Source organism: Oncorhynchus mykiss, chromosome 23 (genome assembly GCF_057628025.1).
Source record: "Oncorhynchus mykiss isolate SJ-2025 chromosome 23, ASM5762802v1, whole genome shotgun sequence".
Classification (NCBI taxonomy): Eukaryota; Metazoa; Chordata; class Actinopteri; order Salmoniformes; family Salmonidae; genus Oncorhynchus; species Oncorhynchus mykiss.
In genome coordinates, this window is record NC_143044.1 from 35,123,737 (window position 1) to 35,138,810 (window position 15,074).

The following is a 15,074-nucleotide window of genomic DNA, read 5'->3' on the forward strand; positions in this document are numbered from 1 at the left end:
GTGTGTGTGTGTGTGTGTGTGTGTCTCTTACCTCCTCATAGAGGTAGAGTACTGTTGTTGGTAGTGTGTAGCAGCGTCTCTCTGCTTCAACAACATGTCCACCTGTTTCTGTAGCCTCCTGTTCTCCTCCTCCGCCTGCTCCAGACGGCTCAGGTCTGTGCTGTGGTTGGCTGTCTCCTCATTGAACCTAGAATAATATAATGAAACACGAAAGGAGAGTGAGCATGTCCACAACCTTCTGGACTGGAGTCCTGCACACAATCAACGTCTCCAAGAAGGCTAGCTCCCTTGGGGGGGTCGTGCTCATCAAGACAGGATCACTAGTACAATATAGTAATATAACAATTAAATTATATACGTTGTCTTGTTGCTGTACCTCTTCCTCAAAGCCTCGTAGTCTCTCTTGGTGCCCTCTAGCTTGTCCATAGCTGTGTCATACAGCTTGTTGAGGATCTCTGACGACCCATCTCTCATCACCTGGAACAGAGAGCTCAATCATTTTATGAAAAATGTCAATACTGAACGTTTAAAGCACTGACTGTATGTTGCTCTGGATAAGAGTCCATTCTAAATCACTAAAACATAAATGTTTTGAGATATTTTGTATTGTTTTATGATAGGACAGTTACAGAGAGGGAGATGGGTAGTTGAAAAACAGTTACAGAGAGGGAGATGGGTAGTTGAAAAACAGTTACAGAGAGGGAGATGGGTAGTTGAAAGACAGTTACATGAGTAGTTGAAAGACAGTTACAGAGAGGGAGATGGGTAGTTGAAAGACAGTTACAGAGAGGGAGATGGGTAGTTGAAAAACAGTTACAGAGAGGGAGATGGGTAGTTGAAAGACAGTTACATGAGTAGTTGAAAGACAGTTACAGAGAGGGAGATGGGTAGTTGAAAGACAGTTACAGAGAGGGAGATGGGTAGTTGAAAAACAGTTACAGAGAGGGAGATGGGTAGTTGAAAGACAGTTACATGGGTAGTTGAAAGACAGTTACAGAGAGGGAGATGGGTAGTTGAAAGACAGTTACAGAGAGGGAGATGGGTAGTTGAAAGACAGTTACAGAGAGAGAGATGGGTAGTTGAAAGACAGTTACAGAGAGGGAGATGGGCAGTTGAAAGACAGTTACAGAGAGGGAGATGGGTAGTTGAAAGACAGTTACAGAGAGGGAGATGGGTAGTTGAAAGACAGTTACATGGGTAGTTGAAAGACAGTTACATAGAGGGAGATGGGTAGTTGAAAGACAGTTACAGAGAGGGAGATGGGTAGTTGAAAGACAGTTACAGAGAGGGAGATGGGTAGTTGAAAGACAGTTACAGAGAGGGAGATGGGTAGTTGAAAGACAGTTACAGAGAGGGAGATGGGTAGTTGAAAGACAGTTACAGAGAGGGAGATGGGCAGTTGAAAGACAGTTACAGAGAGGGAGATGGGCAGTTGAAAGACAGTTACAGAGAGGGAGATGGGCAGTTGAAAGACAGTTACAGAGAGGGAGATGGGCAGTTGAAAGACAGTTACAGAGAGGGAGATGGGCAGTTGAAAGACAGTTACAGAGAGGGAGATGGGTAGTTGAAAGACAGTTACAGAGAGGGAGATGGGTAGTTGAAAGACAGTTACAGAGAGGGAGATGGGTAGTTGAAAGACAGTTACAGAGAGGGAGATGGGTAGTTGAAAGACAGTTACAGAGAGGGAGATGGGTAGTTGAAAGACAGTTACAGAGAGGGAGATGGGTAGTTGAAAGACAGTTACATGGGTAGTTGTAAGACAGTTACAGAGAGGGAGATGGGCAGTTGAAAGACAGTTACAGAGAGGAAGATGGGTAGTTGAAAGACAGTTACAGAGGGAGATGGGTAGTTGTAAGACAGTTACAGAGAGGGAGATGGGCAGTTGAAAGACAGTTACAGAGAGGGAGATGGGTAGTTGAAAGACAGTTACAGAGAGGGAGGTGGGTAGTTGAAAGACAGTTACAGAGAGGGAGATGGGTAGTTGAAAGACAGTTACAGAGAGGGAGATGGGTAGATGAAAGAGTTACAGAGAGGGAGATGGGTAGTTGAAAGACAGTTACAGAGAGGGAGATGGGTAGTTGAAAGACAGTTACAGAGAGGGAGATGGGTAGGTAAAAGACAGTTACAGAGAGGGAGATGGGTAGTTGTAAGAGTTACAGAGAGGGAGATGGGTAGTTGAAAGACAGTTACAGAGAGGGAGATGGGTAGTTGAAAGAGTTACAGAGAGGGAGATGGGTAGTTGAAAGACAGTTACAGAGAGGGAGATGGGTAGGTAAAAGACAGTTACAGAGAGGGAGATGGGTAGGTAAAAGACAGTTACAGAGAGGGAGATGGGTAGTTGTAAGAGTTACAGAGAGGGAGATGGGTAGGTAAAAGACAGTTACAGAGAGGGAGATGGGTAGTTGTAAGAGTTACAGAGAGGGAGATGGGTAGTTGAAAGACAGTTACAGAGAGGGAGATGGGTAGTTGTAAGAGTTACAGAGAGGGAGATGGGTAGTTGAAAGACAGTTACAGAGAGGGAGATGGGTAGTTGAAAGACAGTTACAGAGAGGGAGATGGGTAGTTGAAAGACAGTTACAGAGAGGGAGATGGGTAGTTGAAAGACAGTTACAGAGAGGGAGATGGGTAGGTAAAAGACAGTTACAGAGAGGGAGATGGGTAGTTGTAAGAGTTACAGAGAGGGAGATGGGTAGTTGAAAGACAGTTACAGAGAGGGAGATGGGTAGTTGAAAGACAGTTACAGAGAAGGAGATGGGTAGTTGAAAGACAGTTACAGAGAGGGAGATGGGTAGTTGAAAGACAGTTACAGAGAGGGAGATGGGTAGTTGAAAGAGTTACAGAGAGGGAGATGGGTAGTTGAAAGACAGTTACAGAGAGGGAGATGGGTAGTTGAAAGACAGTTACAGAGAGGGAGATGGGTAGGTAAAAGACAGTTACAGAGAGGGAGATGGGTAGTTGTAAGAGTTACAGAGAGGGAGATGGGTAGTTGAAAGACAGTTACAGAGAGGGAGATGGGTAGTTGAAAGAGTTACAGAGAGGGAGATGGGTAGTTGAAAGACAGTTACAGAGAGGGAGATGGGTAGGTAAAAGACAGTTACAGAGAGGGAGATGGGTAGGTAAAAGACAGTTACAGAGAGGGAGATGGGTAGTTGTAAGAGTTACAGAGAGGGAGATGGGTAGGTAAAAGACAGTTACAGAGAGGGAGATGGGTAGTTGTAAGAGTTACAGAGAGGGAGATGGGTAGTTGAAAGACAGTTACAGAGAGGGAGATGGGTAGTTGTAAGAGTTACAGAGAGGGAGATGGGTAGTTGAAAGACAGTTACAGAGAGGGAGATGGGTAGTTGAAAGACAGTTACAGAGAGGGAGATGGGTAGTTGAAAGACAGTTACAGAGAGGGAGATGGGTAGTTGAAAGACAGTTACAGAGAGGGAGATGGGTAGGTAAAAGACAGTTACAGAGAGGGAGATGGGTAGTTGTAAGAGTTACAGAGAGGGAGATGGGTAGTTGAAAGACAGTTACAGAGAGGGAGATGGGTAGTTGAAAGACAGTTACAGAGAGGGAGATGGGTAGTTGTAAGACAGTTACAGAGAGGGAGATGGGTAGTTGAAAGACAGTTACAGAGAGGGAGATGGGTAGTTGTAAGACAGTTACAGAGAGGGAGATGGGTAGTTGAAAGACAGTTACAGAGAGGGAGATGGGTAGTTGTAAGACAGTTACAGAGAGGGAGATGGGTAGTTGAAAGACAGTTACAGAGAGGGAGATGGGTAGTTGAAGGGCTTGATAGAATCGATGTGTGATCCGGAGTCAGCAGAACTACCACTAGACCAGTCTCCGGCACGTCCTTTTTTCCCTATATTGATTTACTATAAACTGTGGGGGAATGCTATGAGGATGTGAACCCAGCAGCCCTCCAGTTGCCAGATCAATACACCCTTTTTCCAGTACCTGGCCCAGGAATTCCCCCTGTGCTATCTATATTAAAAAAATGGAACCTTTATTTAGCTAGGCAAATCAGTTAAGAACAAAATCTTATTTACAATGATGGCCTACCACAGCCAAACCCAAACGAGGCTGGGCAATTGCGTGCCACCCTATGGGACTCCCGATCACGGCCAGAAGTGATGCAGCCTGGAATTGAACCAGGAACTGTAGTGACGCCTCTTACACTGATATGCAGTGCCTCAGACCGCTGTGCCACTCGGGAGCCCAATCTATCAGTGGAGGCTGGTGGCAGGAGCTATAGGAGGATAGGCTCATTGTAATGGCTGGAATGGAATAAATGGAACAGAAACAAACACATCAAACATATGGAAACCTCGTTTGACTCTGTTCTATGTATTCCATTCCAAATAGCCTGTCCTCCTATAGGTCCTCCCACCAGCCTCCACTGCTAGCTATCTATCTATACATATACAGTGATTTTGGTAAATATTCAGACTCTTTTTCCACATTTACGTTACGGTCTTATTCTAAAATATATATATTTCTTTTAAATCCTCATCTATCTACACACCATACCCCATAATGACAAAGCGTTTTACATTCAGTACCAGACAAAAGTTTGGACACACCTACTCATTCAAGGGTTTTTCTTTATTTGTACTATTTTCTACATTGCAGAATAATAGTGAAGACATCAAAACTATGAAATAACACATATGGAATCATGTAGTAACCAAAAAAGTGTTACACAAATCTAAATATATTTTAAATTTCAGATTCTTCAAATAGACAACCTTTGCCTCGATGACAGCTTTGCACACTCTTGGCAATCTCTCAACCAGCTTCATGAGGTAGTCACCTGAAATGCATTTCAATTAACAGGTGTGCCTTTTTAAAAGTTAATTTGTGGAATTTCTTTCCTTCTTAAATGTGTTTAAGCCAATCAGTTGTGTTGTGACAAGGTAGGGGTGGTATACAGAAGATAGCCCTATTTGGTAAAAGACCAAGTCCATATTATAGCAAGAACAGCTCAAACAAGCAAAGAGAAATGACAGTCCATCTTTACTTTAAGACATGAAGGTCAGTCAATAGGGAACATTTCAAGAACTTTTAAAGTTTCTTCAAGTGCAGTAGCAAAAACCATCAAGCACTATGATGAAACTGGCTCTCATGATGACCGCTACAGAAAAGGAAGACCCAGAGTTACCTCTGCTGCAAAGGACATGTTCATTAGAGTTAACAGACTCAGAAATGGCAGCCCAAATAAATGCTTCACAGAGTTCAAGTAACAGACACATCTCAACATCAACTGTTCAGAGGAGACTGTGTGAATCAGGCCTTCATGGTCAAATTGCTGCAAAGAAACCACTAGTAAAGGACACCAATAAGAAAAAGAGACTTGCTTGGGCCAAGAAACATGAGCAATGGACATTAGACCGGTGGAAATCTGTCCTTTGGTCTGATGAGTCCAATTGTGATATTTTTGGTTCCAACTGCCGTGTCTTTTTGAGATGCAGAGTAGCTGAACGGATGATCTCTGCATGTGTGGTTCCCACCGTGAAGCATGGAGGAGGATGTGTGATGGTGTGGAGGTGCTTTGCAGGGGACAATGTCAGTGATTTATTTAGAATTCAAGGCACACTTATCCAGCATGGTTACCACAGCATTCTGCAGCGATATCCTATCTGGTTTGTGCTTAGTGGGACTATCATTTGTTTTTCAATAGAACAATGACCCAAAACACACCTCCAGGCGGTGTAATGGCTATTTGACCAAGAAGGAGAGTGATGGAGTGCTGCATCAGATGATCTGGCCTCCACAATCAGCCGACCTCAAGCCAATTGAGATGGTTTGGGATGAGTTGGATCGCAGAATGAAGAAAAAGCAGCCAACAAGTGCTCAGCATATGTGGAATTCCTTCAAGACTGTTGGAAAAGCATGCCTGGTGAAGCTGGTTGAGAGAATGACAAGAGTGTGCAAAGCTGTCAAAGGCAAAGGATGGCTACTTTGAAGAATCTCAAATACAAAATATATATTTTATTGGTTACTACATGATTCCATATGTGTTATTTCATAGTTTTGATGTCTTCACTATTATTCTACAATGTAGTAAATAGTAAAAAATAAAGAAAACCCCTTGAATGAGTAGGTGTGTCCAAACGTTGACTGGTACAGTAAGTATTCAGACCCTTTTCCATGAGACTCAACATTGAGCTCAGGTGCATCCTGTTTCCATTAATCATCCTTGAGATGTTTCTACAACTTGATTGGAGTCCACCTGTTGTAAATTCAATTGTTTTGACATGATTTGGAAAGCCACACACCTGTCTATATAAGGTCCCACAGTTGTCAGTGCATATCAGAGCAAAAACCAAGCCATGAGGTCGAAGGAATTGTCAAGCATCACATTTGAAGGAAACCAGGCACCGCTCATCATCTGGCTGATACCATCCCTACAGTGAAGCATGGTGGTGGCAGCATCATGCTGTGGGGATGTTTTTCAGCGGCAGGGACTGGGAGACTAGTCAGGATCAAGGGAAAGATGAACAGAGCCAAGTACAGAGAGATCCTTGATGAAAACCTGCTCCAGAGCGCTCAGGACATCAGACTGGGGCGAAGGTTCACCTTCCAACAAGACAACGACCATAAGCACACAGCCAGAACAACGCAGGAGTGGCTTCAGGTTAAGTTTCTGAATGTCCTTGAGTGGCCCAGCCAGAGAACGGACTTCAACCCATCGAACATCTCTGGAGAGACCTGAAAATAGCTGTGCAGCGATGCTCCCCATCCAACTTGACAGAGAATCTGCAGAGAAGAATGGGAGAAACTCCCCAAACACAGGTGTGCCAAGCTTGTAGTGACATACCCAAGAAGACTCACGGCTGTAATCACTGTCAAAGGTACTTCAACAAAGTACTGAGTAAAGGGTCTGAATACTTATGTAAATGTAATTTCAGTTTATTTATTTTTTTATACATTTGTAAAAAAATGTAAAAGTAAAACCTGCTTTTGCTTTGTCATTATGGGGTATTGTGTGTAGATTGATCAGTGAAAACCCCCAGATATAATCAATTTTAGAATAATGCTGTAATGTAATAAAATGTGGAAAAAGTCAAGGGGTCTGAATACTTTCCAAATGCACTGTATATATAGTGCATCCACAGATACAGCACTATACAATACACTACAGTACATCTACAGATACAGCACTATACAATACACTACAGTACATCTACAGATACAGCACTATACAATACACTACAGTACATCTACAGATACAGCACTATACAATACACTACAGTACATCTACAGATACAGCACTATACAATACACTACACTACATCTACAGATACAGCACTATACAATACAATACATCTACAGATACAGCACTATACAATACACTACACCTACAGATACAGCACTATACAATACACTACATCTACAGATACAGCACTATACAATACACTACGGTACATCTACAGATACAGCCCTATACAATACAGCACTATACAATACACTACATCTACAGATACAGCACTATACAATACACTACAGTACATCTACAGATACAGCACTATACAATACACTACATCTACAGATACAGCACTATACAATACACTACATCTACAGATACAGCACTATACAATACACTACGGTACATCTACAGATACAGCACTATACAATACACTACACCTACAGATACAGCACTATACAATACACTACATCTACAGATACAGCACTATACAATACACTACATCTACAGATACAGCACTATACAATACACTACAGTACATCTACAGATACAGCACTATACAATACACTACATCTACAGATACAGCACTATACAATACACTACATCTACAGATACAGCACTATACAATGCACTACAGTACATCTACAGATACAGCACTATACAATACACTACATCTACAGATACAGCACTATACAATACACTACATCTACAGATACAGCACTATACAATACACTAGATTTCAGTGTATCTACAGTACATCTGCAGTACATCTACGGTCTATCTATATTATACTTAACCTCTGTGACCACTGGGAAATACAACAGTAGAATACAGTGGTCTCTATCTCCACTATACAATACATTACAGTACAGTTTATTTGCAGCACAACAACACTATAGCACTCTCTCTACAGCCGTCTCATTGATGACATGGCAGTGCTACAGATAATGACTCAGCATGACTGAGTCGACAACCACTCTGTCTGAATAAAGCAGAGCAGACTAAAGTGCCCTCCTCTCCTCCATAGTGTAAAAATAGATTGAGCACCAGAAAACAAGACGTGCTTCAGTCAGTAAGGCAGCATCCCAAATGGCACCCTGTTCCCTATATGGTGCACTATAGGCCATGTTCAAAAGTAGTGCACTGTATAGGGAGCCATTTGGAACGCACTCCATGGCTATATTTACAAAGGTTACACCGAAACTCTGTTTCACTCTGAGAGCTCAGAGATCAAAGGAAAAGGTGCAACATTTTTCTAGTTAAATAAATATCCCAACATTGGAACAGTTTGTCAAATTACTGCCAAGAAAAAAAGTAATTTAGCAGAGTTGAGGGTCTTGGGGCTAAATGAAGACACTAAGCAGAGACTCTTTCAGTCAGAGGGAAGAGACACCATGTAGAACATTTATAATGTGCCTCTCCGGCTCCACTGCATTTCTACTGCGATGGCTTTAAAAGGACTCAACTAAAGAAAAGGATAATAATATGAATAGACGTAATGTAAGTAGTGTGGCATAATAACGAACATCCCACAGGAGGAACAGTCACATACAGTAGGCTACAACAATTGGATGCACTGACTGGACTATAAATCGCTTTGGATAAAATTGGCACATGTTTGTATGATTTGTACATTATGTATATTCAACATGGGTATCAGGCAAAACCTACACAAGGCATTTTCTGCACGTCTACCGCATGGCATTGGCTCGCTCATTAAATCCTTAACAGACGTAATTCACAACGGCAGCCTAATTTGAATTGACATCAGGCTCATTTGATTGTGAATTTCTATGCTGTTTGATGCTAGTTCACTTAGTAATGACATCTCATGAGCTCATCAGCAATCCCAGCTTTGGGTAGACAATGTCTAATGCCCTAAATGGCACCCTATTCCCTCTATAGTGCACTACTTTGGACCAGGGCCTGGTCAAAAGTAGAGCACTATATAGGGAATAGGGTGTCATTTGGGACCTGACCAATTAGGCACCTACTGATCAGACTGGTATTGAAAGCATTCCCCATGAACACGTTAGATATGACTGATAAACATTTAACGATCTGAACCAAGTGTTCAAACTATAATGAGAGCTAAAACAGATCCTAGAGTGTGCGTCCCAAATGACACCTTATTCCCTTCAGGCCCCTATGGACACTGGTCAAAAGAGTTAACTATAAAGGGAATAGGGCATTACTTGAGGTGCAACCAGAGCAGCAATGAGAGAAACTAAATGGTTGATTTAATAAAAAATCATTCATTAATAATAATTTGGTCGTGTCTAATTTGAAGGCATTTCTGATCGCTATGACGACATAGTGGAATGAGCTGGTCTGACCGTGCTAATGGTCCTAAATGGGCAGAACGTGTAGAATCTGTCTCATATGTCAGAATTCAAAAAAGTTATTTCAAGAAAGGTCAAAAGAAATGTCAGTCAGTGCAAGAATAGACGGCAAAGGTTTCGCCAAAGTTCCCATCAAACCAGGGATTCGAACTGGCAACGCTCTGGTCGCTGGCCTGCTTCTATAACTTCTATGCTAGCTGCCACCCCCTGGACCCAAAGAGAGGACCCTGATCCAAAGAGAGGACCCTGGACCCAAAGAGAGGACCCTGGACCCAAAGAGAGGACCCTGGACCCAAAGAGAGGACCCTGGACCAAAAGAGAGGACCCTGGACCAAAAGAGAGGACCCTGGACCAAAAGAGAGGACCCTGGACCAAAGAGAGGACCCTGGACACAGAGAGAGGACCCTGACCCAAAGAGAGTACTCTGACCCAAAGAGAGGACCCTGGACCCAAAGAGAGTACTCTGACCCAAAGAGAGGACCCTGGACCCAAAGAGAGGACCCTGGACCAAAAGAGAGGACCCTGGACCAAAGAGAGGACCCTGGACACAGAGAGAGGACCCTGACCCAAAGAGAGTACTCTGACCCAAAGAGAGGACCCTGGACCCAAAGAGAGGACCCTGACCCAAAAACCTTGAGCATGTCAGGGTGAGTGTGTATTCTACTCCAATACCTGTTGGTGAAGCAGCCTCATGTCTCCCAGCTCTCTCTGGTCCTCATCATGTAGTCTCCTCATCTCCTCACAGCTCTGTTTCACATGGTTGTGTTCTCTGACCAGCTGGATGTTGTCCTGCAGAACAGAATGAAATAGAATTGGATTGAATCGAATAGAGTACGGTAGTATCCCAATAGGGAAATGTGTTATGTAACAAAGTACAGGTATACTTGGAATATAGATAACTTACCTGCCTCACAGCATCCAGCTCCTCCTTCAGCGGAGACTGCTCGCCGGCCAGGCGGCTGTGGAGCGTGCTGCAAACAGGAAAAGGATACACCGACTTGAACGTGCATCGACCCTGGCAGTGGCATGTGTTCTCTTCTTAGTGTTGTATTTCATGTGCTACAATGAGCAGGTAGGAGCATTCACACAGAGCAAACTACATGGGTGTGCTTCACAATCCAGTGTTCAAAATTGTGAAACTTCAAACTTGTGAGCAATTTGGTGAAGAAACATTTTCTCAACCTTTAAAGGAACAATCTACCAGTGCTTTGTGGACAGTTGCTTTTTATCCCAAACGGGCAAGTCCACTCCAGAAGCAGACTTGCTAGTAAATAAATAAATACTTTTTTTTCTGCTGCAGCCACAGATGAAGACAAACATGGCCTGGACCTTTAGGCAGAGACAGAGGCTTAAACATTGGGGCTAATCCTTCATCTGTCTGTTTTACATTCTACCCCAGCTGTTAGGTTGTTTGTCCCCACACTATTGAGACAGTATGGCATCATTAAATCACCAAAATGGACAGACAGAGAGAACATCCGGCCCCTCTCCTCACGCCTTTCTTTTCCTCAATAAAGTAGCTATCAGCAAAGTCAGTGTTTGTACACTATACAAATAGAAAGTCTCAAAACACCATGATTGTGTAATGAAACTGTGAAAAATAGTGCACCTAAGCTGAGATCTGGTGTTGAAATGTAAACCCAATGTAAGTGTTTTAATACAAAGAATGTGTTTTAAAACATAAATGAAGTACTCTGAAACACCCAAAGTGGTTCTTCAATCTGAATATTGGTGTTTTTAAGAGTGTTGTTAAAACACTTTTGGGGGTTTCAGTGCATGTAAAAGGCAGCATCAAAATAATCTCTCATACAGGGTTGGGTTGACTAGGTATCCCCTTTCCCTTTCAATGGTTTAGAAATGCAAATGGTTTATATCCTAAATATTAATTGATGATAAGGGCCTATGGAGAATATTTATTTTCTCAATGCTTTATTTAGACAGATTAGGGGTAGTAAGATGGTACTTCGGAATTTTGCCCACTCAACCACACAGCCACACTGTAAGAAATGATTCTGGGGTGAATTGTAATCGACAACAAAAAAACAACCAACATAATCCAAATGAATGCAAGTCGTGCAGAGTCTGTGGTCTAGGGGTAAGTCACCTGGCTTAGGACACGTCACCCCTCTTCCCATGAAGACCGGGGTTCCCTGCTCCAAACCTTCAATCTGTTTCTCCCACCTATCTCTACCTCCTCTGTCATTTCAGAACTGTCTCAATAAAGTGTTGAAATGTCTTACAAAATAAAATAATGCAAGTCATTTCAATTTTTGTTGATTTAATTTTACCAAAATAACGTAAGAAGGAATCCAACTTAATATGTTGCTCAAAATGTAAGTATCTTTTATGAGGATAACAAAAGAGAGAGAACATTTAGTGATTGAACTCATTAGAAACCTTTTTTTTTAGACTTTATAGTATAATTCTATATTAGTATGAAGCTTGCTGTGCCATGAGTTGGAATGGATCATGATGAATGGGTAGCACAACTGTCAGGCAAATTGACGTTCAATGAGGACAGCACCCATTCCAATATTCATGACTGTCAATGGAAGAGGCAAATGCAGAATCCTCAATTCTAGCAGTTCAACCTCCAGTTATTGCTGGTGGCTTGAATACTTTGCTTAAAAAAGCCCGCCAACACTGTATTAAATGGAAAATGATCAAGTACATAAAACAATGTTAAACATTAAAACACCAGACAACGGGATCTAATTCTGCACTAGACAGATTTCAACACATCATAATGGAGAGTGTAAAAGAGACAAGCTGTGCATCCCTATTCCCTACACAGTGCAACCTATGGGTCCTTGTCAAATGTAGTAGACTAAATAGGGAATAAGTTGCCATTTACAACGCAGGCTAGAACAGTCATGATCTGATCTTTCTGACAGAAAAGCAGTGGCTCTGCTCACTTGAATTTCTAAAATCCCTGGTGTCAAAGGATTGGGATGATGGTTTAACTGAGCAGGAGCATTTGGAATGGGACACGAGATTGGTTGACCTCTTACCCCTCGGGAAAACATGTTCTGTGCAATCTGACGCACAGATCTCATAAGAGGGACAAACACAGGTTAAAAGCCCATCCATTCATTCCTTCGCCTGGTTGTTAGAACAGAGAGATTCAGAGCACACAACATAAATGAGCTGGGACAAGGCTCAAATATGTATGGACCCCAACCACTCCCATGCACTTCACTACAGACCGGGGTTCAAATACTATTTGAAATACTGTCAAACACTTTGGGTGGGCTTGAATGATCTCGTCTGCTGCGAGCTAACCCTATCCACCTGGCACTCCAGGCAAGATCAATTGAATACACAAGGCATTTGAAATAGTTCTAAATAGTATTTGAACCCAGGTCTGCACTCTACCACTCACTGGTAGATTAGAAAAGGGTGTGTGTGTGTGTGTGTGTGTGTGTGTGTGTGTGTGTGTGTGTGTGTGTGTGTGTGTGTGTGTGTGTGTGTGTGTGTGTGTGAACATCACTCACTGGTAGAAGTCAGCTTTCTTCACAGCCTCCTCACATCTCTTCAGTGTTGTGCTGTGTTGGTTCTGTAAGGACTGCAGGTCCACCATGGCCTTCATACACTGCAGCTTAAGATGCTCGTAGTCCTGGCCTGACTTGGAGTTGGGCCTGGTTCTCACACACACACACACACACACACACAAATGGATGCACACACACACACACACGAGAGATGACAGAAAAGAGTGACGTGTCAGAACCAAGCCCCCCAGGAGCAGATTAAAGTGCAGAACACTATGGTGTGGGTGTGTGGTTATGAGAGAGGTGGGGACGTGTAGCTTCATTCAAAATACATACTCTTGTTTAATGTTTTAACAGAGTTGCTGAGCTCACAAAATGTGGATCCCATTTAGCGTCGCCTTTTTTTGCCTTTACTTCTCTGCTTCTGGCGGTAGAGTGACTTTGGAGGAATAAAGTGGTGGTCATCCCTGGTGAGGGTGTTATCTGTTGGCTGAGGGTGGTCATCCCTGGTGAGGGTGTTATCTGTTGGCCGAGAGTGGTCATCCCTGGTGAGGGTGTTATCTGTTGGCTGAGAGTGGTCATCCCTGGTGAGGGTGTTATCTGTTGGCTGAGGGTGGTCATCCCGTGGTGAGGGTGTTATCTGTTGGCCGAGGGTGGTCATCCCTGGTGAGGGTGTTATCTGTTGGCCGAGAGTGGTCATCCCTGGTGAGCGTGTTATCTGTTGGCTGAGGGTGGTCATCCCTGGTGAGGGTGTTATCTGTTGGCCGAGGGTGGTCATCCCTGGTGAGCGTGTTATCTGTTGGCTGAGGGTGGTCATCCCTGGTGAGCGTGTTATCTGTTGGCCGAGGGTGGTCATCCCTGGTGAGGGTGTTATCTGTTGGCCGAGGGTGGTCATCCCTGGTGAGCGTGTTATCTGTTGGCTGAGGGTGGTCATCCCTGGTGAGCGTGTTATCTCTTGGCTGAGGGTGGTCATCCCTGGTGAGGGTGTTATCTGTTGGCTGAGGGTGGTCATCCCTGGTGAGCGTGTTATCTGTTGGCTGAGGGTGGTCATCCCGTGGTGAGCGTGTTATCTGTTGGCTGAGGGTGGTCATCCCGTGGTGAGCGTGTTATCTGTTGGCTGAGGGTGGTCATCCCTGGTGAGCGTGTTATCTGTTGGCTGAGAGTGGTCATCCCTGGTGAGGGTGTTATCTGTTGGCTGAGGGTGGTCATCCCGTGGTGAGGGTGTTATCTGTTGGCTGAGGGTGGTCATCCCTGGTGAGGGTGTTATCTGTTGGCCGAGGGTGGTCATCCCTGGTGAGCGTGTTATCTGTTGGCTGAGGGTGGTCATCCCTGGTGAGCGTGTTATCTGTTGGCTGAGGGTGGTCATCCCGTGGTGAGCGTGTTATCTGTTGGCTGAGGGTGGTCATCCCGTGGTGAGGGTGTTATCTGTTGGCTGAGGGTGGTCATCCCTGGTGAGTGTGTTATCTGTTGGCTGAGGGTGGTCATCCCGTGGTGAGCGTGTTATCTGTTGGCTGAGTGACTGTCTAGAACGGTGAAGTGATGTCAGGCAAGTACATCGCCTGGCTCTGTAGTGAGTCCTGTACCTACAGTAGTTATAGTGCTTCTGTCTCTTATTATATTGGAATAATCCACCCCCATTGAAGGTGGTCCCAGGTGAAGGCCAGGCTCTGTCTATAGTGAGGGTTGTAGGGAAAGGGTTCCCTAACTTCTTCCCTCAGGTCTTCACCCTTCCAGCATTGAGGAACATCCAGTGCAAAAGCACTGTTCATGACACAAACTGTTCACACGCCTCTTGTTGGCGGACAGAACATTTTGCATCAGTTATCGACACACAAATATCATAACACCATCCCGAGAAATGCTAACCTCCCGTTATTATAATGGTGAGAGGTTAGCTTGTCTTGGGGGTATGGTTTTTGTGCGTCTAACTATCTCACTCACCATTATTCACGATTCATTCAGGACTATCTGTAACCGCTTTTACAATAAAAGCGACTCCAAAATGACACTAATGTATTACCATTCATTTCTATTGGGCACAAAATA

General features: G+C 43.7%; 1 protein-coding gene across 3 annotated transcripts in view; it reads right to left on the bottom strand.

The window, feature by feature from the left end:
* Positions 1–15,074, bottom strand: part of LOC110503120 (disks large homolog 5) — a 112,504-nt gene that overhangs the window by 48,427 nt on the left and 49,003 nt on the right. For all 3 annotated transcript variants that reach the window (XM_090217370.1, XM_090217371.1, XM_090217369.1), the window contains exons 4-8: positions 13,032–13,175; positions 10,442–10,508; positions 10,210–10,326; positions 377–477; positions 32–187 (exon numbers count right to left, since the gene is read on the bottom strand). In XM_090217370.1, coding sequence (XP_090073496.1) covers positions 32–187; positions 377–477; positions 10,210–10,326; positions 10,442–10,508; positions 13,032–13,175 — 585 coding nt within the window. The remainder of the gene's footprint in view (positions 1–31; positions 188–376; positions 478–10,209; positions 10,327–10,441; positions 10,509–13,031; positions 13,176–15,074) is intronic.